The sequence below is a fragment of the Crinia signifera genome, chromosome 19, assembly GCF_055691185.1.
Source record: "Crinia signifera chromosome 19, ASM5569118v1, whole genome shotgun sequence".
NCBI classification, from domain to species: Eukaryota; Metazoa; Chordata; class Amphibia; order Anura; family Myobatrachidae; genus Crinia; species Crinia signifera.
In genome coordinates this window covers 14,916,574-14,944,046 of record NC_139226.1, presented here as the reverse complement: position 1 = coordinate 14,944,046, position 27,473 = coordinate 14,916,574, and the positions used below count along the sequence as shown (strand labels likewise).

General features: G+C 47.0%; 2 protein-coding genes across 2 annotated transcripts; both read right to left on the bottom strand.

Annotated features, from left to right (window-relative positions):
- Positions 1–222: 222 nt before the first annotated feature.
- Positions 223–6,457, bottom strand: FBL (fibrillarin rRNA 2'-O-methyltransferase). Its single transcript, XM_083162082.1, has 9 exons — positions 6,308–6,457; positions 3,261–3,482; positions 2,764–2,856; positions 2,568–2,662; positions 2,289–2,459; positions 2,064–2,196; positions 1,814–1,926; positions 959–1,104; positions 223–771 (listed from the first exon to the last, which is right to left on the bottom strand). Exons 1-9 carry the CDS (start codon positions 6,315–6,317, stop codon positions 747–749), a joined length of 1,008 nt encoding a protein of 335 aa, XP_083018208.1. The 5' UTR covers positions 6,318–6,457; the 3' UTR covers positions 223–746.
- Positions 6,458–23,211: 16,754 nt separating this feature from the next.
- COXFA4 (cytochrome c oxidase associated subunit FA4) lies at positions 23,212–26,212 on the bottom strand. Its single transcript, XM_083162081.1, has 4 exons — positions 26,054–26,212; positions 24,419–24,507; positions 24,275–24,335; positions 23,212–23,458 (listed from the first exon to the last, which is right to left on the bottom strand). Exons 1-4 carry the CDS (start codon positions 26,183–26,185, stop codon positions 23,402–23,404), a joined length of 339 nt encoding a protein of 112 aa, XP_083018207.1. The 5' UTR covers positions 26,186–26,212; the 3' UTR covers positions 23,212–23,401.
- Between the last annotated feature and the right edge of the window lie 1,261 nt (positions 26,213–27,473).

The following is a 27,473-nucleotide window of genomic DNA, read 5'->3' as shown; positions in this document are numbered from 1 at the left end:
GAATCAGAGAAAGGGATTTATTGGGAAGTACCAAAATCCTGTAATTATGGCATTTGGGAACAAATAGAACAAACAGATTGTCATTTTCTCAAATACAACCAACTAGTTGGATGGTTTGAAAGAATCTGAAGGCTTTATAAACATTGTAGGTCACTAATAAACATGCGTTCTATTGCCATTGATACAGATCCACCTTTCCCTAAAGAAAGGAGACTGCCGATATAAGTTTATACATAAAATTTATTGGTTTTACATTCTCACCCCAAACCCCCCCTCAAAAAAAAAAAAAACTATCATAGTACAAAAATACATACAGTAACAAGGAGAGTCTTCGCCAAGTCGAGAGCATTACTTTAAAACAATCTTTAAAGGGAAAAAAACAACCTATTTTGCACAATAATCTATTGCTGCATTATAGGTTTGCATAAAGGTCTTGTCATCCAATAACCATCTAAATCAGGAGTCCTAGTATTAACGGTACTTTCTCCTTGATCAATACCTGCTGCAGGTGTGCACAATACAGCCAGGGTAACACTGTACAGCGCTACGGTTGAAAGTATGTGACAGGCAGTTACAATACACAGACGCTAAGTTGGTTTCGATGTACCCCTCCTCATTTCATAGAGATCTCTATGATGCGGGGCGGACAGCCTTGACGTCACTGTATATCCTGCAGTGAGTGGTTTGGTCTGGCGGAAATTGATTTATATATAAAGAAAAAAAACTGAAGGTGTAAAGTCGTGAGATCATTTCTTTTGCTTCGGCGGCGGTCTGCAACGGGAAAACAAAAAGGAAAAACGTTATGACATGGAATCGGACGCAACGGGTCTGTAGGTGAGGGCAGCCGCGGAATCCTTTGCCCCCTTATGCGAAGGACAGACTGAGTGACTAAGCGAAAATCCGGACCGTCCACGGATTTTATACAATCCGCTGCAAGCTGTGCCCCGGTTACACCCACCTGTACACTCCAACCACCACTGCGTGATCCCTCTCATAAGGCTCCAAAGTCAACTGTTCTTGGGGTTTCATATTTTCCTGCTGCATTTTCTTTACTTCCGACGCAAACACGGCCTCAGGGGCTGCTGTGGAGTCAATGCAATTCGCCTGGTGGGGAAAAAAATAAAATTATTAAGTAGATGGAATATGTATCACACAGACATGAAGGGGGAATGTGGTGGAGTAGGGCAATCCTTGGCTCTTCAGCTGACTTTGCAGCATGTTCTACCAGCAGAGTTATTGGTCTGGCATCAAAGACCAGGGACTCAAACTTCAGTTAATTTCTAAATTATTTCCCAGCATGAGTTGAATAAGATACTTGTTTCTTTGTTTAACACAGGGCTCATCAAATCCTGGGGGCCAGGTCACCATGGTGACCAGATTCTGCCTTCTGGCAACAATTTGCAAGGTGTACCCTGCTGCCCGGCATTCCACTGGCCGAGTAGAGTGGTGGCAACATCCGGACAGAGCGGTGGACAACCCACCCAGCTGTATTCGAGCAGGTCCAGAGCTATTTCAAAACTCGCCGGCTTGTGAGCCATTCAGAGCTCACGGTTTGATAGCTGATCAGTAGGAGTAGCTCCCGATTGGCTTGTGAGCCTCCTTGAGTTTTGAAATTGCCTCAGCCCTGCTCGGATACAGCCAGGTAGAGTCAGAGTACATTTTACAATAATACAGCTGGTATTTTGCTAGGTGGCGCCATAGAGCTAATTTTTAGAATGTTTGTAATTTCGAAGCATTACGGCGGCAACAGAACAGGATTTTAGAGTACTGAGGGTCTTGGACACATTTGTGGCTCTGGCCCTCTTGTACCAACCTTTATAGATATGACAAAATGGCCTCCGTTTTTCAGGAAATTGTGGGCGTTTAAGGCGACAATTCTGGTCTGATCAGGCTGGGCCACATCAGCGAATATGACATCGACCATTCCTGGAGAGAGATTGGGCAAGATATCAGTAATGCACTAAACCTTTCCTACAAATAGCTCCTCAGTACAACAAACCGGCAGGCAGAACATGTTTACAGGTCTCTGGTGACCACGAAAGGAACCAGTACACCATAATTACCTAGCAACATGCGATATTTGTGTGGGTGTCTGGCGTCTTCAATAACGGGGATAATGTTTGTACGCTTTTTGGCAACGTTGATCAGATCACGTCCCGATCGGTGAGAGAATTCTACGGCGTACACCAGCCCTTCCTGCAGGGGAGAAAAGTAACAGGATGTAGTCAGAGGACGAACCTCTCTCGGCGGACCTCCAAACGCGGAATCATATCGGTCTTTGTACTTACCGGTCCAACCAAGTCTGACACATGGGATACGGTGGTCCCAGACGCAGCCCCCAGGTACAGAACTTTAGAGCCTGGCTTTATATGTATCTGATCCACTCCGCCCAAAATGGCGGCCGCGAGCTTCGATCGGAACGGATTCCAGGCTCTGTACTCAATCTTCAGTTCTCCTTCCTGCAATAATAATGTGAATGGGTTACCGTGGACACAGACACCCAGGGAATAGACTTAAGAGTCAGATTTTTGGGATCACATCACACCCTGGAAGGGGAATCTACATACCTCAACTGAGATCCTCTTTTCTCCATACACAGATTCCCCGGGTACGAGGTTCTTTGTCACCAGCGCGTCCTCCTTCCCTCGGCAGATAAACACCCCTGTAACACAAAGTGACCAATCACAACCACAGTAATTAGCGGCCAGTGACCCATACAGTAGTGTTACCAGCAGTGTCCTGCTCTAGAGACAGAAACGTTACCTTCATGTCTATGTGGTTCTACCACCACCTTCTTTCCAGCTCCGAAACCGCCTCGTCCACCACGGAATCCACCTCTCCCTCCACGAGGGCCGCCTGCAAGGACACACGGTACATCAAATCATTCACATCGGTACACAATACTTCTATTACGATTCCTGATTCTGGGGACATCACTAGAACCAGCAACCCACACAACTACAGCGCATCAATACAGAGGACAGTGCTGGAAGGCGCAGAATTGGTCCGTTACCGAGAAGTATGCCAAATTTGGATAGTCTAGTTATAGAGGGGTCACCAGAGGCAACAACCAATGCTCTGACTGCCTGGTCCTGATATATAGGTGGCAGTGCATTGTAGGAAAGTGCAGAAGCGAGATGCGCAGCGGCTTTTGGGTTGGGGGTGCAATGAGATACCCATAGCCATATAGAACTCAATTATCCTATCTTAGCGAGGCCCGAGCAGCTGTCAATCATTTCCCATCAACACAAATCACTTACCTCTTCCGAATCCACCTCTGCCACCACGATCGCCGAAACCACCTCTGCCGCCACCACCAAATCCTCCTCTGCCACCACCGCCAAATCCTCCTCTGCCACCACCGCCAAATCCTCCTCTGCCACCACGATCACCAAATCCACCTCTGCCCCGGCCTCCAAAGCCGCCTCCTCTACCCCCACGGTCTCCTCCTCCTCCTCTAAAGCTGCCTCTAGGGCTGAATCCTGCAAAGAGACAAATTAAGGAGCCTGTTATCAACTCTGTAGCTGCAATAAAACCATTCCATACTGTATATCACTACATAGATCATCTCGACTCCATACACAGAGACAGTAAGGGATCCTGTGCAAACCTTCATTCTAATCGTTCCTGGACAGCCCTAATACACACACACAGGGTGCAGTGGCATCGCTGGTGGAGCCATATGGAGAACAGACAGAAATCCAGAATTTGATACGATACATGTACAAATAATATCCCAAAGCACTTTCTAACCAAAAAAAAAAACAACAGGGTGAGTGAGACACCTCAGTGCGTGCTGGCGATAGCACCTGTAGTACAATAACAATACTGGCACTATATAGTGCAAGCACTAAACTATTGTATCCCCCAAAGCAAAGTGAAAATGGAGGTGTAATGTACACTGTGGTGCTCACCCTATTACCCTTAACATAAATCTTCATCACTTTACTCATTGGGGGGGGGGGGAATTCAATAAGAACCCCCCCCCAGATCTCCAGTTTAAAGTTGTTTAAGAGATTGCGAGTCGATAGTCAATTGAGGTTTTCGGTCACGCTCATCAGGTGTAGCTGCACAGAGCATCTACACCTGTAATATTAATGGGTGTTCGCTTAAAAGTCCTGTTTGAGTGCACCTACAGGTAACTTCTCCCAAATTTCAGTCCGCCACCATACGGGGGTGTCGGCAGCCAATCCTGCCCAAAAGGAGCAACAATTGAATAGCTCTGTTGGGTGCCATCTGCTGGCAATTTAACACTATCCCCTTTTGTGTTGTATGTTTGCTGCATTAGAACAGTAAGAATGAGATAAAGATATAGAGATCGACAGTAAAGCGAGTTTTGGTTTACCTAAACATTGGAGTGACACTCATTTACATTGGCGGTTATATGCAGCTGGATTCGTTCCCGCAAAAGGAGGTACCCGGGCAGGTTCATTTATACCCCTTTCACACTGCACTTGTTAAACGGTATATTGCTGTTTTTTTCCCACTTCAAAACGTTTAAGGCTGCAGTAGGAAAGCGCCAGAGTTGATTTACCGGATAAAGATAACCAGTATTTCAAAACGTTTAAGAAGCAGAGTCCTACACGTTTCAGAGCGGTTTTTTATGCAGTGAGAATGTCTCTGAAACTGTATTTAGTAAAAAAAAAAAAAAAAAAAAAAAAAAAAAAAACAGATTACAGACCTGTGATAGGCTGTCCCCTGCATTCTGCCTTGAAACGTGTTCAGGGGATTAAACGGGATGACTGATGTGAATGGTATTTAAACGGTAATCTACTGCAATGTGAAGGCTCAGACCCGTTTTAAATACTGTTTTTTTAAACGTTTTGGCAGTGTGAAAGCGGTATTATAGAGGGAAATGCCTGACGTTCCATACAAAATATACAATATACCTAGATGTATGTCTAGCGACACAAACCCCATGCAGAATGCACAAGGGCCGCTCTGATGCCTCACCGCCCATCACAGCGCCAGTCATATGCTTCTGCACATGGATTAAATGCCCCATACACCACGCCAGTCACGCATGTGAAAGCTCGGCCACTGCCAGACGGCTAGGATTGCATACCATACATCACATGCGCTTGTTTTGCAAGTGATTAATAGTATGTGATCCCAGCCATGGCTGCGGGATACGATGTAACCTCCCAGCAGCCATAACCTTCCCCGGATCAGATGCGGTGTGCACAGGACTGTAAATCGGAGGCAAGTTACATACGACATGGCACTTGTCACACGATTTATCATCTCCATGGGTCGAAAACCATATGAAAAAGGGCCACATCCTATAAGTGTACAAGGGTCTTAAGGAACAAAAATCTTTCTGTCCCCACAGGCCAAGTTTTAGAAGATGCTTAAATCGAACTAATGCAGTGTAGACATAGGGAAAATCGCACTGTGCGTTGCAGCATTTGATCCCAACACATGGACCCGTGACATCAGGATTGTGAGTAGAAAGACTGCAGCGCAGTCTACTTCTAAGTTGGAACTAGGGCCATGCTGCATGGGTAACCGAGCACTGTCCCTCCAACTCGACGGCCACCGTTATCAGCGCCCACCAAATCACACCTATGGTACAGGTGTGCTGCTGCTACCCAGGGTGTGCATGGTAAACATTACAGGGTACACACGATTATATTAAGGGCCACGGTCAGTCCATGTGCTGAAACTCTCTCTCTCTCTATACTCCAAATCAACTCTGGCACTCTCTGCTTAGAAGTTTAACAGTGGCCGGTGCCCTCACACAGCCGATCTTGCACATGCAAAGACAAGCTGAACATACATTCCAGATAGCGGCAATATATCAGGCAAACAGCAGCAGGACGCCAACGTTTCAAATGCATTTCACATTTTTCGTCAGGGCAGAAAAATGTGAAATACATTTGAAACATTGGCGCATCTTGCTGCTGTTTTTGCCTGATATATTGCCGAGTGCCGCTATCTGGAATGTGTGTGTATATATATATATATATATATATATATATATATATACACACACACACACAAACATACATTCACACTAACACATATATACATATATATATACATATATATATATATATATATATATATATATATATATATTATATACACAAACACATATATATATATATATATCCCTCTATAAAGATTATATAATATTTAGATTAGCTACGACACAAACACGTTGCCCGCACATACACACGTGCGTGCAGGATATATTGCGGCAGGGCGACCCCTGGGCCCACGCTGGATGGGTCCCAGAGCGCCGGGGTCCCGGCAGAAGCCGCAGCAGTACCCTCCCTTTCCCGTGGTTCCCGGTCCCGCTTACCTGGCCTCATGATGATTCCTCCGGCAGCGGACACCACCAGCGCGATACTGCAGGCTCCGAACACGTGTGCACGACGAACGTACTGCGCTCCCAGCAGCCTCTGCGTTACAGCCGGAAGGGGAGGGAGACCCTAGGGACGCGCGCAGGCGCAGTAGCGCTGATCTGGCCGGAAGCCCGCACGCACGCACGCACGACGCAGCCATGTTTCTTCCGGGCACACTGCCCATTACAGGGAATTTTCACATAAAATATATGTCCAGTGGCCGTTGTTGAAGTTAGTACCGCCACACACTTCCCACCATATCCATATGGTGTAAGAGGTGGCATGGGTCCTTTACTAACACAGATTATTAATTAGAACTGGTATAAATCAGTTTTGGCTTTGGTGAGCATCCTTAAGCTGGGTACACCCAAGGCGATTTATTGGACAATATATATAGTTCTCAAACAGATGGGAACAATAGGGGTCATTCTGACTGTCCCGTGCGAGTTCGTCCCGTCTTGATGCTTGCAGGACTTTGTATGGTTTATTATGCATTTGTACAGTTGCCCTTTGCGAATGGCTTTGGTGACTTGCAAACATTGGTGGGAGAGCCCAGTACGGGTACGCCCAGTATTTCATGTGCGTTCCCATGGCTGCAAGGTCAGGCCGATGCCTGCTGGAGGCGGGCGGTTAACATCACGTCATCAATGACTTTTAACCCCTTGGTTGGTATGCCTGGAAATTTTCCGGGCTCAGCTGCGCTGCCGCAGCAGGCTGTCCCGGAAAATTTCCGGGCATACCACTGGCGCACTACCTTTTAGGGGTCCCCCCATCACTCCCACCCCCGCTCCTGTCGCCCCACCCCCTCCGCTCCGATCGTACGCCGGAGTTCCCCTGCCGCCAGACGCCAATCACTATTTGCATCAGTGACGCAGGTGGCAGTCTCGGGGATGGTCGGCGTGACTCGGGGAGACTCGCGAGAGTTCAGTAGCCACAAAACATCCTGAGCCTGCCGCCTGTGTGATGACTGACAGACGGCATTGGGGAAGCGGAGGTGGTGGTGGGGGGGGGGGGGGGGGGGTAGTGGCAGCTTTCTACGATCTGTGGTTGGTTTGTCCTGCACCAGGAAAACCCACCACTCAAGGGGTTAATTGCAAATGCAGGAAAAATCGATGATCAGTGGACGGCGAATGATTTCTCCTGCTACGAAGACATGCGAGGGATGTGTTTTACACATCTCCTCGCATATTAAAGAGGGGAATCATCGGTGGCGAGCGCTTGTACGGGTGGCGTCTCTAGTGCTCGGTAAACTGCAATCCTTGCAGTTTACCGAGCCAACCATAATGACCCCCCAAGTATAAGCCACATTGTTCAGTGCATGCTCATGGTCATACTGCTCCAGCAGGTTGTTCCCTGGGTCTTCCTGCAATGAAACACCTTGCTGCGTGTAATGTATATTGCAGTGCTCCTGGGCACTGGGAAGACTGTTTGCGGAGCCTTCTCTACCTGATGGAAGGATGTTATTATTATATAGAATGTTATATAGGATGTTATTGTTATATAGAATCAATATTTTTATCAAAGAAAGTAATTCTCATCTCACTAAATGATGCATTTGTGTAATATAAACAATATGTGGCACTTGATTGGTAAGATTATTAGCTGGTTAGTGGTCAGCAGCTACCAGTGCGTAACTCTACTGTAATGTGCTGCCGTAGACTATGGGGCAGTTGATTAAATGTGTGAAGTTTTCAGCAATTTATTTTGTACAGCCCAAAATGGTTTTATGAAACTACCACGTGACTAGGGATGCCAATCCCGGGATTGAAAACTGCTCAATCCCGGGAATTCCCTAATTAAAAACAACCTCCCATGCCCCCCAACCGACCGCCGCGCACATTTACTTATGTACTTGGTGCATCGGGCAGTGTGGCTGGGGACCGGGCCAGATGGAGCAGCCGGTGAGCAGGGTGGGTGGTGCGGGGGTGATGCACTGAGCAGCTGGGCCAGCGGCAGAGGAGCAAGTGAGGCAGGTGGTGTGGGGGTGCGGCTGGCGCAGCATGACCTTAAGCATCATGTCACGCTGTGCAGAGCCGCATGCTGGGTCAGGGCAGCTGGGCAGCGAGTGCTCAGATGCTGCCTGGCAGGGATTGGAGACTTCAATCCCGGGATTGAAATCCTGCTGATCCCGATCCCAGGATTGGCCACCCTACACGTTACCACACCATAGGAACCACTAGGCATGCAAATACCTGTCCCGAATTGATGGAGTTACTAATTAAAGGGGCGTAGACACTAGAAAATAAGCGCTACCCATATGCACAAGAATGGTATCATTATAGATATTATCGTGCACATCGTCTAGTGCAGGGTTGGCCAAGCCATCCGAGACAGAGAGCCAAAAAATGTGTCCTGTTAAGACAAAGAGCCGCAATCATTCAAAAATGGGCATGGCCTAGCTGCCAGAAGGCCATACCTTCGCACTCGGCAGGCTTGAATAAAGGAGGTTACCACAAAATGCTGCGTTCAGGATGCATATATAAGGATGTATGTGTAAATATAATATACATACATATATATATATATATATATATATATATATATATATATATATATATATGAGAGAGGGGTAGACCCGACACTCCACAAAAGAAACGTGTGGCAGCTTGCCCCGGTGCCTTCCACAAACCGCAGAGGTCCTCAATAAGGAAGAAGCAAGGTGGCACTCAGAGACATTTTTCAAAAGCAAAGGTGCTGCTTTATTGCATCAATCTGGTGTAAGCACCAACACAGTGTTTCGAGCCGCAGCTCGTCGTCAGGGTACGTACACTGATGACGAGCTGCGTCTCAAAACACTGTGTTGGTGCTTACACCAGGCTCAGTTGGTGCTTACGACCACACACAGTATCCCCTCACCCACCACTCCCCCACCCACAACACCCCCCCAAGCACCTCCCCCCCGCCCATAGCACCCAACCCTCACCCTCGCAATAAATATGTTCACAAGTTAAGGGGGCGCAGTCCATTACGATGGTGTAAAGAGCGCCCGTAGGTCGCAATGAATCACCGAGTATATATATATATATATATATATATATATATATATATATATATGTGTCCATTTCCAGTGCACTCACAGTAATCATTAATCCATTGCTGGGGTGCTTCATGTAATTGCCTGTGTGGGGCTTGTAATCCAAATCCAAGGACAAGGCACTCACATAAGTCCTACTGACCCACTGTCCTGCACAATCCCGCCTGTCAAGCAATATAGTCAGGTGCGCACTCACCATACTCAGCCAGCAGATTTCTTATTAACAGCCGCGCGTTGTGTCCAGGGACCGCTCGTCTCAGATCTCTAATGGACGGCGCCCACTCTGATGCGTCATTTGCCGGTCACCTCCCTGTCAGGCGGGATTGTGCAGTACAGTGGAGTTATGGCAGAACCCACTAGTCCGGCCTTGGGGGCGTAACATAGATGGAACGTAGACCCCGAAGGACGCTGCCGCATAGCGTGCCTGCGCCGGGTCATCACGCAGGAGGCAATGGAGGGAGCCACACATAGGGAAGAGAAGAGCCGCATGCGGCCTGCAAGCCGCGGGTTGGCCACCCCTGGTCTAGTGTATCGTTAATGATGCGCGCTCCTGTGGGTAATTACCGTCATCTTCCATGCCCCAGTGTTTATACATGACCTCATACAAAAATCAGCAGCAGTTTAGAGACCACATTCAGGGGCCCATTTATCATATAATAATTGCGGCGAATTCCCTGAAAACACATCACCAGAATGTATGGCGTGTGGATCATTAGGTTGACCACTGACAATCAACACACGCAAATGGTCAACATGGCTTTAGGTCGAAAGGGTCATTGGGTCGACACGGGGAAGGTCAGCAGTCAAGGTTGACATGGGTTTTTCATGTTTTCTTGTCCCATATGTCGACACAGTATCAATGCACCCCTGCTCTTGCCATGCTTTGGGCACGGTGCCTCACTAGGCTCGGAACACTACTACTATATCTTCACGCCCTAGTGGATGGTAGAGCATGAAACATCGCCTGTCGGCACATGCTGGCTCCAGAATAACCATGAAACACCCATGTCGACTTTCTGAGTATGTCGACATTCAGTGATTGACCTAATGCACATCAAACTTTCAATGTTGTGCTAGCGACCGTACGGCGAACGTATGTAGGAGGGACCGCAGCAGGAATCTCTGATCCCTGCTGTGATCCCCCATAGTTGGGGGATGCGAAGCTGCCAGATGTATCAACATCGGGCAGCATCACAGTGGGTACCGGGGCTGCCGCCATTTTAAGATGACGGTAGCCCATTGTAGCCCGGTGGGCCAGTGCTGTCAGTCAGGGGTCAGAGCTCACTGCGCATTCGCAAACCCCCGGCTCTCGGTGAAGCAGAGCCCAGGGACGTGCTCCTTTCGGAGGCCCTGTCCCTGCATCTACAGGGTAATTAATTCAAATGAAAGGATTGCATATGCGGTCCAAAAATAAATGGACCCTTAGTCATATAGAAAGAGAATTCCTCTTGTGCATCCCGACTCTTAAGCCACTAGAGGGCAGTAAAGAGGCACTGTACTTAGAATTGTTGGACAGATCCTCTCCTCCGGTTTGTAAATAGGTAATTTACACATTTCTATATGTATAGAAATCCTTTGATTACACAAAATATTTTTTCTTCTACTGCCAAAGCCTTGTTAGTGTGTCACAATTGTACTATAATCATTTATGATAAATCTGTAATTTAGTTGCTAGTTATGTATGCTAGAAGCTGTTGTGACTGTTGCTTGTATCCATTTATGCCACATCAAAAGCTGAATTGTAACAATCAAATATTCTGTTATGTGTTATTTTATACTCTAGCACCCTAATGCCCCTTTCCCACTGCAGCTAAAAAACGGTAAATTGCCGATTTTCAGCGCAATTTACAGTTTTAAGGCTGCAGTGGGAAAGTGCCAGAGTTGAAATACCGTTTAAAGTTAAATGGTAACTACATGTTAAAATAACGTTTTTGAGGCAGTGGGAATGCCTCTTAAACGTTATTTAGCCTCCAGGCAGTCCCAGTGCCTGATGAGAACTAGTAGTTCTCACTTTGTGCATGTGTAATGAGTGTACGTGCAGAATAATGAGCCGCTCATTACATATGCGCAAAGTGAGAACTACTAGTTCTCATCAGGCACTGGGACTGCCTGTACCCCGCATGGACCCCCGCTGCCTCCCCACATGGAAGTCCACAAACAGAGCATTCTGTCCCTCCTGGAGAGGGTCATGTTGGGAGTTATGGAGGTGTGGGGCGCTCACCTGGTGTGTCTGGTGAGTAGCTGTGTCTTTGCTGTGTAACATGGAGAGGCAGAGGGTGTCTGGCACTGTCTGTGGGCTCACTGGGCTGGTTCTCTGCCATGTGAGTCAGTCATGTGAGTCAGAGGCTCCACCCAGCGTTACAGCTTCAGGCACACTTTAAGTGACAGATGTAGCCAAATATATAAGAGATTCACGCCGTGGGCTTGCTAGCATTTTGCTATGTTGCAACATTGGGCCAAGATGGCTTTCATGGAAATGCATGTGCACTAATTACCATGAAGTACTTAATGGGGGGAAATTCACTAATATGGGAGTTCTATCTCACATGGGATATTGCCATGGGCAACCAGTCCGATACCATTTATTGGGGGAGATTCTCTATGCAAGAAATGCAGTAAAAACCCTGTTTTTACCGCATTTTGGGATGCTGCAAGCATCCCCCGCCGGGTTAACGAAGCGGGGGGCACCGCCAGAAAAATCTAGCGATGCCCCATAGAAGCCAATGGGCTTCTACCGCATCCCACCACCGCCCCGCACGGACCCCCGCATCGCCCCCGTGTCCGGGCAGCACAGCGCAGTGCTGCCCGGACCTGTGACCTCCTCCCTGCACTGATCCTCTTCTGGGTGCAGGGAGGAGGAGGGCCCAGCGCAGCAGCAGCAGCGCCGGGTGTGTGAGGGAGGGGGGAGCCGCCGGGACCTGCTGGGTCTCTTAACGCAAGAGCTGTCCTTTGCTATAATTATCGCATATGTTAGAACATATGCGATAATTATAAATGCGATGGGCGGCAAAGGGGGGCGGAGATTCTTAGAGAATCTCCCCCATTATCTTCTGAGGTGGTAAGACGTAGATTTTGATTGGTTCCCCATGGCAACATCCCATCTTAGTAGATTTCCCCCAATGTCTCAATCACTAAAGCTTCAGGCTAGAACAATTAGAGGCCGCGTTACACATCTGTCGCTGCCATAGCAGATGATAAACACGTTCAGCACTGCCGCCATGGAGCCTGTACACATGTATAAGCCCCAACACCGGGGGACCAGGCCCTGCCCCCTTTATATACCAGAAGCAGCAATGATTAGGATCATGTGTAAATGCCACCAACATCCCGGTGTCGCGGCTAACCAGAGTGACAGAAGCCTTCGTACAGCAGCTGCGCTGTGTAGCTGCTAAGTGCGCCATATACAAGGTGCAAACAAACAAACAGTAAAAACGAGTTATATATACATCAAAGATCAACATTCACTGACAGATATCAAACATCCCAGACGTGATGAGGGTTATTAGTGAACACGAGTCCTGATATAAAGCAATGTTACATGTTCTTTGTTAAGGGAGACAAGTTCCTCACTGCTGGTTCCACATAATGGCCCTTATTCAGATCTGATCGCAGTACAAACTTGTTTGGAAAATGGTCAAAACCATGTGCGCTGCAGGTGGGGCAGATGTAACATGTGCAGAGAGTTAGATTTGGGTTAGGTGTGTTGAAACTGAAATGTAAATTGCAGTGTAAAAATAATGCAGCCAGTATTTACCCTGCACAGAAACAAAATAACTCACCCAAATCTAACTCTCTCTGCAAATGTTACATCTGCCCCCCCTGCAGTGCACATGGTTTTGCCCATTTTCCAAAATTTTGCAGGCGGGCAGTGTACATCGCAGCACTAGTCTGCCTGCACTCATCAAGGCCCCGTCCCAATCTACTCCTGGCAGCAGCTTCCTGCCCAGTGTACAGACAATAGACTCCTGCACGGCACAAGCACACACTGATGACTGGAATGATTTACTGCACCCAACCACGCTTACCGGTAACCTGGAGACATTTTACTGCGTAGTCCGGTTACCCAATTACACCCCCTCTGTTCATTTTCTGCTGACCTCCGGCATACCTCCCAACTTTTGACATGAAGAAATAGGGACACTCGCAGCGCCCGAAAAGGGGGCGGGGCATATGCAAATGAGGGTGCGGCTTATGCTAATTAGCCGCGACCTCATTTTCATACGAGAATAGACGCTGTGCGCATGCGCACAGCGTCTATTCTACTAGATTGGGGGGTCTCCCAACTGCCACCCCCCGCAGCGGGACAATGCCTGCCGCGGGTGGGACAGCGGGACAGTACCCGAAAATCGGGACTGTCCCTCTAAAATCGTGACAGTTGGGAGGTATGCCTCCGGTCCCATTGCAGAAAAGAACACAGCATTTATTCATTCTGGGGTACTATTAATGAGTAAGAACATTTGTCTCCATAATAAAATTAATATCAGGACACTGATGCTACCTAATAAGACCTAATCCTCATGTTTGTTTTATACATCTATCATTGAAGGCTGATATCTTTACGTATATGTAGTTATGTACCTTATTATATAATATATGCACCTTTATACTGCATGGATTACAGTACATTCACCAGCTACAAAGCACGGCTGTTGGGGCGAAGAATCCTCTCACTGTGTTTCCAGAATTATTTATAGTTGGGGAACTTTATTGGCACCCGGACAGGCAGCATTTGGGTGTTCAACTCAATCACCGCATGTGCAGGTGACACCAAAGCTGTTCACATAACCAGAGTAAAATGCAAAAGATCATTTCTGCCCAAGAAAGATTGTATCAAGTATAAAAAAAAAAAAAAAAAATCAATCAAAATAAATGTCACGATCTTAGTAAGTGATCAGGGCTTGTACTCCAAGCTCAATTATGGATATTCCACTATGAGGGGTATGGATCATTGGGTCACCAGCAAGAAGGTCGACATGCAGGTAGGTCAACATGACTGAAGGTCGACGGGGTCATGAGAACGTTCCCCCCCCCCCCCCCGACAAATGTCAACAGTTAACAAACAGTAAAACGTAGCACCGCATCCCCTTGCATGGCTCACCCTAGTGGATGGTAGGGCATGAAAAAACTGCCTGTCGGCACATGTTGTGTCGACATGGATATGGGAATGGACCACCGCATCCTCGCTACACTCTCCATGCTTCGGGCATTCTCCCACCACGCCATAGTGGATGGTAGGGCATGAAATACCACCTGTCAATTCAAAAAAATCCCATGTCGACCTATTGCCTGTCGGCCCAATGAGCTTATCGACCTTAACTCATGTCAACATAGTTGCTGGTGACCCAATAACCATATCCCGTTAGGAGAATGGGGTCTTCTGGGAATGGAGAGGTGTCCGCAGTGACCAACGGATGCGAGAACACAGCTACTGTCAGCCAGCACAGTAATTACAGAGACATCACTGTCCTAACCGGTCACACTACAGGGATCAGTCAGTGACCAGTATTCAATGCCTCTGATTCTCCATATTTTCTGGGGAATCAGTCAATTCCCCGGGTTTACAGGGAATTTTCTCACTGGAAAAACAATTCGCCCTATTCAATGGACACAATTCTCTGCAAATGAAGAGCGAATTCTCTGTTTGTGATTCTCCGCGATTCGCCAGTGGTTTTCAATGGGGTTTTTAGTGGAATTCGCCGAGAGTGTATTCAATGCTGAAGTGGAGAACTGCTTTCTCCAGTGTTTGTTAGAAAAGAAAAGAGTGTCTTTTTTTGGTGCACCTAGAGAGTATTACTTTAGTAAAACGTCACTTTTATTATTTTATTTAAAATAGTTGCGAATATAAAAACAAAATTTGACAAGACATGAGACAACATATAGTGATTTTAAAAAAGGAAAAGAATTTCCTTCACCTAGTGGCAGCCCCACTGCCTATTATCCCTATTTATACTTCAAAATAATTCGCTGTGTGGCTCAGATCATAGGGTTATATTACCCAGACAAGTAATGTGGATCAGACAGGGTTAATTTTTATCAAATAGACAATGTTTCAAAAATAAACCTGAGGCTCTTAGCAGCAGCCGCCAGCAAGCCCCTGAACACGGATAAGGTACCGCTTCAGTGCTGCTGCTGGCTTGCTGGAGCCAGTGGTACCACGACCTGCGTTTCTCCCACAGAGCTACGTCTGAGGTGTGCCTGCGTGCACTTCCTCGCTCTGGTGGGTAGAAAACAAGCAGGAACACCCACGGTTCTGGCGCCAGAGACCGTGCAAATGTGTTATGTTGGGGACCGTGTCCAACGGAACCCCTGATGCAGCCACAGATCAAAAATACAATTTATAAGTGGGGAGGGGAGAGTGGGGTTTTAGACACACTAGGTGTGTGATTAAGTCAAGCGTACGCTTTCGCAAAAGCTTCCTCAGGTGCTATATTTTGTGCTGCTGCAGTGTGATAGTTATAGAGAGATAGAGAGAGAGAGATAGAGAGAGATAGTGACAGATTGTGCTATATATTTTTTATATAACTGACTGCTGCCCCCTCCTTTTGTGCTGATCAGTATAAATTAACTGATCAGCAACTTTTTGGGGGCGCAGGTTTTTTTTTATATACAGATATACCTGTCAGTGCTGCTGCTGTAGTGTCATAGAGTGATAGATAGTGATAGATAGTGAGAGATAGAGAGCGATAGAGAGAGATAGAGAGAGATAGTGACAGAGAGTGATAGAGAGTGTATATTTTGTGTCTGCTACCCCCCCTTTTTGGGGGTGCAGGTTTTTTAGTGTCCTAGAGTGATAGATAGTGATAGATAGTGAGAGATAGTGAGAGATAGTGACAGAGAGTGATAGAGAGTGCTAAATTTTGTGTCTGCTGCCCCCGCCTTTTGTGCTGATCACTATATCTGAGGTGATCAGCAACTTTTTTGGGGGTGCAGAGGTTTTTTTTTTTTATATATACCTGTCAGTTGCACTGTCAGTTGCACCAAAGGTTGTGCACCTGCTGCACCTCACTGGTAATCAGTGTCGCATCACTGATCACCTTTTTTTTTTTTTTGTGAGTGCTGTGGGGTCTTTTTTTAATTTTTTTTTTACACACACTGTGATTTTGTGGGTGTCCTGTGGCCACTGTGCGCTGATCAGTGACGTACATCACTGATCAGCTTTTTCGGCACAGGGTTGATCTATTTTATTTTTTTTTTTTGATCAAATTCCTGTTGCCTTTGAGCGCTGTTCAGTGACAGACGTTACTGACCAACTGTGCTCAATTTTTGGCGCAGGACCTTTTTTTTTTTTTTTTTTTAACCCCTTCAATTTTTTATTTTTAACCCCTTCATTTTTTTTTTTTTTTATTGGTATAAAGTATTTTTTTTTTTACTGCACTACATACACACTACACACTACATACCCCCCGGGTTGAAATAAAGTTTGTACCCCCCCCTACACTATACACGTGTTGAAACATTTCACTACCAGTAACACAAAAATAAAAATGGCATCCCAAATGTCCTCCCAAATGTCATCCCAGTCATCCAGAAGAATGTATTCAGCGGAGGAGGCATATGCCCTGCTTGCTTCTGACTCTGACACAGCCAGTGATGCAAGCGGGGAATTTGAAGGATTCGCCTTAAGCTCCTCTTCCTCCTCTGATGATGAGGGACCCCCTCAAAGACGCCCCCGTAGAGCAGCTGAGACCCCCCCCCCCCAACAATTGATCTCGTATGGACCCCACCACCAGACAATTTTGAGCCCCAGGTTCCTGAGTTTTTGGCCATGCCAGGAATCCAATTTGATTCCACAGGTCTCAGAGAAATTGACTTTTTCAAATTATTTTTCTCTGATGATTTTATAAATTTAATGGTGGACCAAACTAATTTATATGCCCAGCAGTTAATTGCTCAAAACCCCACGTCATCATTTGCTAGGTGGACCCCTGTAGATGCAGTAGAGATGATGACGTTTTGGGGTCTGGTGTTTCATATGGGCATAGTAAAAAAGCCAGAAATTAGGCAATATTGGAGTACAGATGTTCTGTACAGTACTCCATTTTACCGTATGGCCATGACCCGGACTCGATTTGAGACAATTCTTAAATTTATACATTACACCGATAATGCACAGTGCCCACCCAGAGATGATCCCACCTTTGACCGGCTATTCAAAGTCAGGCCGGTCATTGATCATTTCAGTGCCAAATTTGAAGAGGTGTACATCCCTGAAAAATTTATTTGTATCGACGAGTCCCTTATACATTTTAAAGGAAGGGTTAAATTCCGCCAGTACCTTCCCAGTAAGAGGGCAAGGTATGGCATAAAAATGTATAAACTGTGTGAAAGCACCTCAGGGTACACCCACAGGTTTAGGGTTTATGAAGGGAAGGATTCAAGAATTGAACCGCCAGAATGCCCCCCCTCCCTCGTAGGTGTTAGTGGGAAAATTGTCTGGGATTTAGTGCACCCCTTCCTGGATAAAGGTTATCACCTCTATGTGGATAACTTTACACCAGCATCCCCCTGTTTAAGGCCCTTGGTTCAAGAGGTACAGCAGCTTGCGGTACTGTGCGCAAGAACCAAAGAGGCCTCCCAAAAACGCACATTGCCCAAGTAATGAGAAGGGGTGAAAGCAGGGGAATATGCAACGAAAATATGTTGTTGGTCAAATATAAGGACAAGAGGGATGTCCTTATACTGACAACAATTCACGGAGACAGTACCACCTCCGTCCCTGTACGAGGTACCAGTACCCACACCTCAAAACCTAATTGTATCCTGGATTACAATAGGTACATGGGCGGAGTGGATCTTTCAGATCAGGTACTGAAGCCGTACAGTGCCCTGCGGAAAACAAAAATCTGGTACAAGAAGGTGGCCGTGTATATCATCCAGATGGCACTGTATAACGCTTACGTGCTATTCCGTTCTACCGGCCAGAGGGGGACATTTATGCACTTTCAAGAGGAAGTCATAAAGGGCCTAATATTTGGGAACCAGCAGGCAGAGGGCCCCAGTACTTCTAGTACTGGCCCCCGTATTGTACCAGGGCAGCATTTTCCTGATGAAATCCCCTCCACTGGAAAAAAGGGCAGGACACAAAAAAGGTGCAAAGTTTGCTATAAAAAGGGAATAAGAAAGCAAACTATTTTCCAGTGTGACACTTGCCCCGACAAACCCGGCCTATGTATAAAGGAGTGTTTTAAAATATACCACACATCTATGGAATATTAGGTTCATAATTTCACCGTGCTTCGGGGGTCTTGCTAATGCCACATAGCACCCACCATTCATTCCACCAGAATCTGAGCCGCAAAATCCAAAAATCACTCCTTCCCTTGTGAGTCCTGCCATGCACCCAACTGGTATTTTTTGGTCACATGTGAGGCATTGCCGTACTTGGGAGATATTGGGGCACATATTTTGGGGTGCTTTTTCTCCTTCATTCCTTGTGAAAATGAAAAATTGAGCCAGAACTGCATTTTTGTGTAAAAAAATGTAATTTTTCATTTTCACTGCCCAGTTGTACCACAATTGGCGAAACCCCTGGGGGTTTGAAATGTACACTATACCCCTAGATGAATTCCCTGAGGGGTGTAGTTTGCAAAATGCAATTTTTAGTCACATTTCTCTAGTAAAATGTACTGTGTTCCTTAGAAAAATGTATTAAAATTGCAAATCTGCAAAAAAAATGAAATTTTGAAATTTCACCTACACTTTGTTTTAATTCCTGTGAAACACCTAAAGGGTTAACAAACTTCCAAAATGCTGTTTTGAATACTGTGAGGGGTGCAGTTTTTGAAATGGCATCATTTATGGGGGTGTCTCACATACAAGTCCCTCAAAGTCACATCAGAACTGAACTGGTCCCTAAAAAAATCAGTGTTTGAAATTTTCTTGAAAATTTGAGAATTTGCTATTCATATTGTAAGCCTCCTAGTGTCCAAAAAAATTAAAAGGAAGTTGAAATAATGATGGAAACATAAAGTAGACATATGGTCTATGTTAGTTATTAACTATTTTGAGTGGTATGATTATTTGTCTCACAAGCAGAAAATTTAACATTTTGCAAATCGCTAAATTTTCCATTTTTTCACGACATTTTGGTATTTTTCACAAAAAAACACAGACTGTATCGACCCAAATTTACCACTAATTTGAAGTACAATGTGTCACGAAAAAACAATCTCAAAATCACTGGGATAAGTAAAAGCAAAAAAAAGTTATCCCCACTTAAGTGAGACATGTCAGATTTGAAAAAAAATGGCTCTGTCAGGAACGCAAAAACTAGCTCTGTCAGGAAGGGGTTAATGAGTGCAGCTGTGCAGCAGCTAGGTTGTCTGGAAAATGTGAACTGTTGGTAGCTCTCGTAGGCTAGGGTTGGCTACCACTGCATTACACCATTCGTATTGCCCCGTATATAGAACACATGGTGGGGATAGAACCCATGACCTCAGTGCTGTGAGGCAGTAATGCTAACCATTACACCATCCGTACTGCCCCGTATATATAACACATGGTGGGGATAGAACCCATGACCTCAGCGCTGTGAGGCAGTAATGCTAACCATTACACCGTCCGTACTGCCCCGTATATATAACACATGGTGGGGATAGAACCCATGACCTCAGTGCTGTGAGGCAGTAATGTAACCATTACACCATCCGTACTGCCCCGTATATATAACACATGGTGGGGATAGAACCCATGACCTCAGCGCTGTGAGGCAGTAATGCTAACCATTACACCATCCGCACTGCCCCGTATATATAACACATGGTGGGAATAGAACCCATGACCTCAGCGCTGTGAGGCAGTAATGCTAACCATTACACCGTCCGTACTGCCGCATATATAACACATGGTGGGGATAGAACCCATGACCTCAGCGATGAGGCAGTAATGCTAACCATTACACCATCCGTACTGCCCCGTATATATAACACATGGTGGGGATAGAACCCATGACCTCAGCGCTGTGAGGCAGTAATGCTAACCATTACACCATCCATACTGCCTCGTATATATAACACATGGTGGGGATAGAACCCATGACCTCAACGCTGTGAGGCACTAATGCTCACCATTACACCGTCCGTACTGCCCCGTATATATAACACATGGTGGGGATAGAACCCATGACCTCAGCGCTGTGAGGCAGTAATGCTAACCATTACACCATCCGTACTGCCTGTATATATAACACATGGTGGGGATAGAACCCATGACCTCAGCGCTGTGAGGCAGTAATGCTAACCATTACACCATCCGTACTGCCCTGTATATATAACACATGGTGGGGATAGAACCCATGACCTCAGCGTTGTGAGGCACTAATGCTAACCATTACACCGTCCGTACTGACTCGTATATATAACACATGGTGGGGATAGAACCCATGACCTCAGCACTGTGAGGCAGTAATGCTAACCATTACACCGTCCGTACTGCCCCGTATATATAACACATGGTGGGAATAGAACCCATGACCTCAGTGCTGTGAGGCACTAATGCTAACCATTACACCATCCGTACTGCCTCGTATATATAACACATGGTGGGGATAGAACCCATGACCTCAGCACTGTGAGGCAGTAATGCTAACCATTACACCGTCCGTACTGCCCCGTGTATATATAACACATGGTGGGAATAGAACCCATGACCTCAGTGCTGTGAGGCAGTAATGCTAACCATTACACCATCCGTACTGCCTCGTATATATAACACATGGTGGGGACAGAACCCATGACCTCAGCGCTGTGAGGCAGTAATGTAACCATTACACCGTCCGTACTGCCTCGTATATATAACACATGGTGGGGATAGAACCCATGACCTCAGCACTGTGAGGCAGTAATGCTAACCATTACACCGTCCGTACTGCCCCGTATATGTAACACATGGTGGGAATAGAACCCATGACCTCAGCGCTGTGAGGCACTAATGCTAACCATTACACTGTCCGTACTGCCCCGTATATATAACACATGGTGGGGATAGAACCCATGTGAGGCAGTAATGCTAACCATTACACCGTCCGTACTGCCCCGTATATGTAACACATGGTGGGGATAGAACCCATGACCTCAGCGCTGTGAGGTAGTAATGTAACCATTACACCATCCGTACTGCCTCGTATATATATAACACATGGTGGAGATAGAACCCATGACCTCAGCACTGTGAGGCACTAATGCTAACCATTACACCATCCGTGTTAGGCACCCATCCCCCATCCACGTCATAAATCCATAAGCAAAAGAGATAAATATCATAGTGTATTACAGTTCTAATGGTATTAAGTCTAAACAGGTCAAATCACAATTAAAAAAGTAGAAGAAAAACAAGGGCACACAAACACTAGAAGTATCCCCTGTATGAAGGGCAGCTGTAATGCTTTTTACAGAAGATGGTGGAACCGTCTGGTGAGAGAACAGGTCTAATGCGCTGTTTGAATCACACAGAGCAGCAGCCAGCAATCTGGTTCAACTCCAGCAGGTAAATCAGCTCACAGATGTCGTTGCAGACACAGGAACGCAGACGACATTTCAACCAGGGACTGGTCTTTATCAAGGCTCCATCCGTGTGTGCCTGTTCATCAAGGCCAGGCCCTGGTTGAAACGTGTCGGCATTCCCCCTCTCTGCAGCAACATCTGTGAGCTGATTTACCGGCTAGAATTGAACCAGATTGCTGGCTGCGGCTCTGGGTGATTCAAACAGCGCATTAGACCTGTTCTCTCACCAGACTGTTGCACCATCTTCGGTAAAAAGCTTTACAGTATGGTATGTACATACCATACAAGCTGTAATACACTATGATACTTCTCTTTTGCATATGGACTTATGATGTGGATGGATGCCCAACATCCTTATTGTGGAAATAATCCCAAAAACCCATTGGGAAAATGGGTGTGGTACAGGGGTCCGACAGTCATTATCCCGGCTGGCCAGACTCAGACAGCATGGCAAGCGCAACAAAGCCCCATGCAGGCTCGGTACGTGAACCACCTATTCTATTCTCCCTCAATGGGGGTCGTGACCCCCACGAGGGAAAATAGCAGGTGGCCATCGGGAACCTGGCTGTCGGTGTTTTGACAGTCGGGATCCCGACATCTGTTAAATGCCTGTCAGGACCCCGTCTGGCACCCAGGAAAACTCCCCCAAAAAACAAACAGGGAAGAAACATTGATAAGGTACACACTGGTGAAGGGTTTGATCACTTTGAAGTAAAACCCCACCCAAATCTAATTCTCTCCGCACAAGTTACATCTGCCCCACCTGCAGTGTACATGTTTTTTTTTCCATTTGAGAAGGAATTTGCCTCTGCGAGTGAACCAAAATAAGGGACTATATCTGCAGATAATGAGTCCAGTGTTACACTGTCCTCAGTCTCAGCTGTGATGTACGGACAGGTCTACCTAACGCAAAATGATTCAACTGTGTCGTCCATCAGTTTGGAATCTACTTGCGATAGGATAGATAGGGCATGGCTGTGCATTGTAATTACCCTGCATCACCACAGCTACTAGAATAATATAAATGGACCACAAAGTTCCTTATGTATACAATGCATCAATTAGTGTACGATCTGTCAGAATGGAAACCGCATTATGCTACCCCCCCCCCAGTTTGGCAGCCAAATCCTCAGATACCAAAATGCTACCACTCAGCCAAGGTGCCTGACTGATGCAGTAAAACTATATGATCCCGAGGCGTCTTTGCGCTAAATCACACATCCAAATGTTCTCATTTCACTAGCATCAGTACAAGGAGCAAACGGGAGCGGGCGGACAGATCGGAGCATCGCTGGATTTCATCCACTGCACGTCATTACAAACAGACTCCGTTTTTAAACTGGTTTAATTGTATTAAGCCCAACTAAACACATTACCGAGGCAGACAGAGCTGTGTTAACTCAATTAACAGGTCTGATCTGGTTAAATAGACGGAATGGCATTAGCGCTCCTGGACAGAATGCAAACAGTTCCAGTGACTGGAGGCTTCCGGGGGTAAGCAGATGCTGGGGAACTTCTTAGAATTTGGGTCCTTCCCTCTTCAGATTCTTGTAGTCGATCGTCTCGTTGTAGAACTACAAGAAAGGGGGGGTACGTTTAGCACCTTTCAGTAGTACAGGAGAACACACAAGGTTAATAAAACCACAGTCTCCCATTGTGACCGCATGTAGCTATGAAACACTTCCCATACACTGCCACAGGCGCAGAACATAACACACTGAGCTCAGACAACCAAGACCCACTACCCTGAAGTATTGCATGCAGCCTCGGGATAAGCCCTTTGGGGGGGGGGGGGGGGGGGGGGTGTGAAAAAGGGCCATATCGTACTAAGGTACGGGCACCTTTAAAGTAAGGACAAGACAAACAGCGACATTATTTCTAGAAGGGCCGCATTCATAGCCCATATTAAAAGTGGTAATAAGTTTTTCTTACGCTCCGTACACACAGAGCAATTGGTTGCCAAGCAATATATCGTCCAGTTTTCATCAGCGACAGACAGACACTGCCGGGGGAAGCCACTGCCAATGCAGGGCTTGTCGCTGGAGTGCACTCCCGGCGAAAGTCGCCCCGTACGCTTGGGAATATGGTCACTTAATGACCATATCCCTGGTGATTTTGGCTAGAATCGCGCCTTGCGTGTGGGGCTTTAGTCAAATTTTAATGCTACTCAAACATTTGTTTCCCCCTCACTCCGGAACAAATATTTGCCAGCACTAATGCAAAGGAGCAGATTATAATTTGGGAATCTCAGCATTGTACTAAAGCCATGTTTCTATATTAAAGCAAAGTTATGTTTACTGTAATTAGGACGGTTTAAAAAAAGTACTGAATAATAATAAAGAACACAATACACAGAACCACCAACACATCACCAGCTGTCACATACGCACCTTGTACTGAGTGGTCGGACTCATATTGTTCCAGGGCTGTGCGTTGTTTTTCTTGTCCCAGCTTAAAGGTAAAAACACAACAACTTGTAAGCGCAATAAAAGCAGAACCTGATAATGTTACAGAAGGGTTTATGGCCGACTTACCAAACCTCAGGGCTGGTCATGGTGACTCGTAACGCATACCCGGCGGAACCAACTGCGCCAAGACCCACGAAAATAAACAAAGGAATTAACTAAGGGGGAAAAACAAACAATTCCTCAGTGTAAGAGGAGAAACCAGCGACAGACGCATTGTGTTAAACATACCACAAGGTAAAGCCACATAATGGGGACATAAAGCTCTAGTGTATTTATATTTATGGGGATGTGTATTGGAAAGGAAGAGGTCAAAATAAAATACAGATAAACAAAAACCACTCTGCTATAAAAAGGTAACGGCGTCAATGTCATCATAAAGAACATAATCTTCCTGACCTTGACAAAGTCTACATGAGTAGTTATAGCAAAATAAATAGGTAAAATGGCCCCTATAAAAGGCAGGGTGAAGTACAAGCCTATATCGGGCTGGCTGTGCGACAGGTAAACTACAGAGAGAATTACACAGAGGAGATGCAAAGATCAGTGTTATTTACAGCTGAGTATCACTGGGAGAGAACCAACACGCCGTGCTACGTGCCGAGGGAAGTAAGACCTCTGATATAAAGGTTACAGGAAGCTGGACACAGAATAAACACTCAGGCACAGCCCTGTCTCACACCTTCACTGTGTGTGTATAATAATATATATATATATATATATATATATATATATATATATATATATCACAAGAAATGCTGTCATTATAATAGAAACAGACAGCGGTGTGTAGGGGCTGTGTACAGTCACACAAGGTTAGGAGATTACCAGACAAAGATAGGAAGCTGAAAACCACTTTACACGACACCGAGGTTAATAGGAGGCATGGGTCAACCTACGTAGGGAGAATATGGTATAGGGGTCTCTCCATGCAAAGAGTATAGGATACGGAGTGTGTTAGGGTCCTTACTTTGCAGGGGACACAGGTGTGCGTGGGGGAGCTCCCATTGCAGGGGACATAGAAGGTGTGTGGTCTGTAGGGGACACAGGAGGTGGTGGTGGTGGGGGGGGTCTGTAGGGGACACAGGAGGTGGTGGTGGTGGGGGGGTCTGTAGGGGACACAGGAGGTGGTGGTGGGGGGGGGTCTGTAGGGGACACAGGAGGTGGTGGGGTCTGCATGGGGACACAAGAGGTGGTGGGGGGTCTGCAGGGGACACAGAAGGTGTGTGTGTGTGTGTGTGGGGGGGGGGTCTGCAGTTGACACAGAAGGTGTGTGTGTGTGTGTGGGGGGGTCTGCAGTTGACACAGAAGGTGTGTGTGTGTGTGTGTGTGTGTGTGTGTGGGGGGGGGGGGGGGTCTGCAGGGGACACAGAAGGTGTGTGTGTGTGTGTGTGTGTGGGGGTGTAATGTGTATGCAGGGGACACAGGTGTGTGTGTGTCTGTGTGTGTGTGTGTGTCTCCCCATGCCGCGGAAATGGATGCTTTGGGGTTCTTCCTGCGGGCCCCGGGGGGTGGAGGAGGTGCAGGCTGCGGGCCCCGGGGGTGGAGGAGGTGCAGGCTGCGGGCCCCGGGGGTGGAGGAGGTGCAGGCTGCGGGCCCCGGGGGGTGGAGGAGGTGCATGCTGCGGGCCCCGGGGGGTGGAGGAGGTGCAGGCTGCGGGCCCCGGGGGGTGGAGGTGGGTGCAGGCTGCGGACGGACACTCACGCTGGGGTGCTTCCGGGCATGGCTGATCATAGTACGGATCATGATGGCGGCTGCAGCGTCTCCTCCGCGTCCTCTCAGATTCCTGCACTGCGAACCAATGTCACCCAGCCAGGACCCTAGAGCGTCACTCATACGTCACCGGGGACCTGGCGGGGCTGCCAGAGCTACTGCCTGCTGCACCTCTATCCCATCCTATAACCTCTATGTACCTGCGTTATACTGTGTGTGTGGTGTGTGTGTGGTGTGTGTGTGGTGTGTGTGTGGTGTGTGTGTGTGGTGTGTGTGTGGTGTGTGTGTGGTCCAAGGGGCCATTTACTAACATAGCATTTACTAAGAAGGGAATTGTAATTCACATGGGATGTTGCTATGGGCAACCAATCAGTTAATGTCTATTATCTTCTAGATCTAGAAGGTGCTAAATAAATAAGTACATTCTGATTGGTTGCCCAAAGCAACTTCCCATGTGAAATACAACTCCCATCTTTGTAAATTTCCCTCATTATGGTGGGTGGGTTTTCACACCCTTTTGGGATTATTATAATGTAACTGAAATGTATTAAAGGTCTTTTGGAGTGGTGCACGTGCAGCACAGGATCAGGGTGTATGGACCATAGCAGGTAAGTATGGGGAACGGCGATGTCTCCGTCAGTGGTGCACGTGCAGCACAGGATCAGGATGTATGGACCATAGCAGGTAAGTATGGGGAACGGCGATGTCTCCGGCAGTGGTGCACGTGCAGCACAGGATCAGGGTGTATGGACCATAGCAGGTAAGTATGGGGAACGGCGATGTCTCCGTCAGTGGTGCACGTGCAGCACAGGATCAGGATGTATGGACCATAGCAGGTAAGTATGGGGAACGGCGATGTCTCCGGCAGTGGTGCACGTGCAGCACAGGATCAGGATGTATGGACCATAGCAGGTAAGTATGGGGAACGGCGATGTCTCCGGCAGTGGTGCACGTGCAGCACAGGATCAGGGTGTATGGACCATAGCAGGTAAGTATGGGGAACGGCGATGTCTCCGGCAGTGGTGCACGTGCAGCACAGGATCAGGGTGTATGGACCATAGCAGGTAAGTATGGGGAACGGCGATGTCTCCGGCAGTGGTGCACGTGCAGCACAGGATCAGGGTGTATGGACCATAGCAGGTAAGTATGGGGAACGGCGATGTCTCCGTCAGTGGTGCACGTGCAGCACAGGATCAGGGTGTATGGACCATAGCAGGTAAGTATGGGGAACGGCGATGTCTCCGGCAGTGGTGCACGTGCAGCACAGGATCAGGGTGTATGGACCATAGCAGGTAAGTATGGGGAACGGCGATGTCTCCGGCAGTGGTGCACGTGCAGCACAGGATCAGGGTGTATGGACCATAGCAGGTAAGTTTGGGGAACGGCGATGTCTCCGGCAGTGGTGCACGTG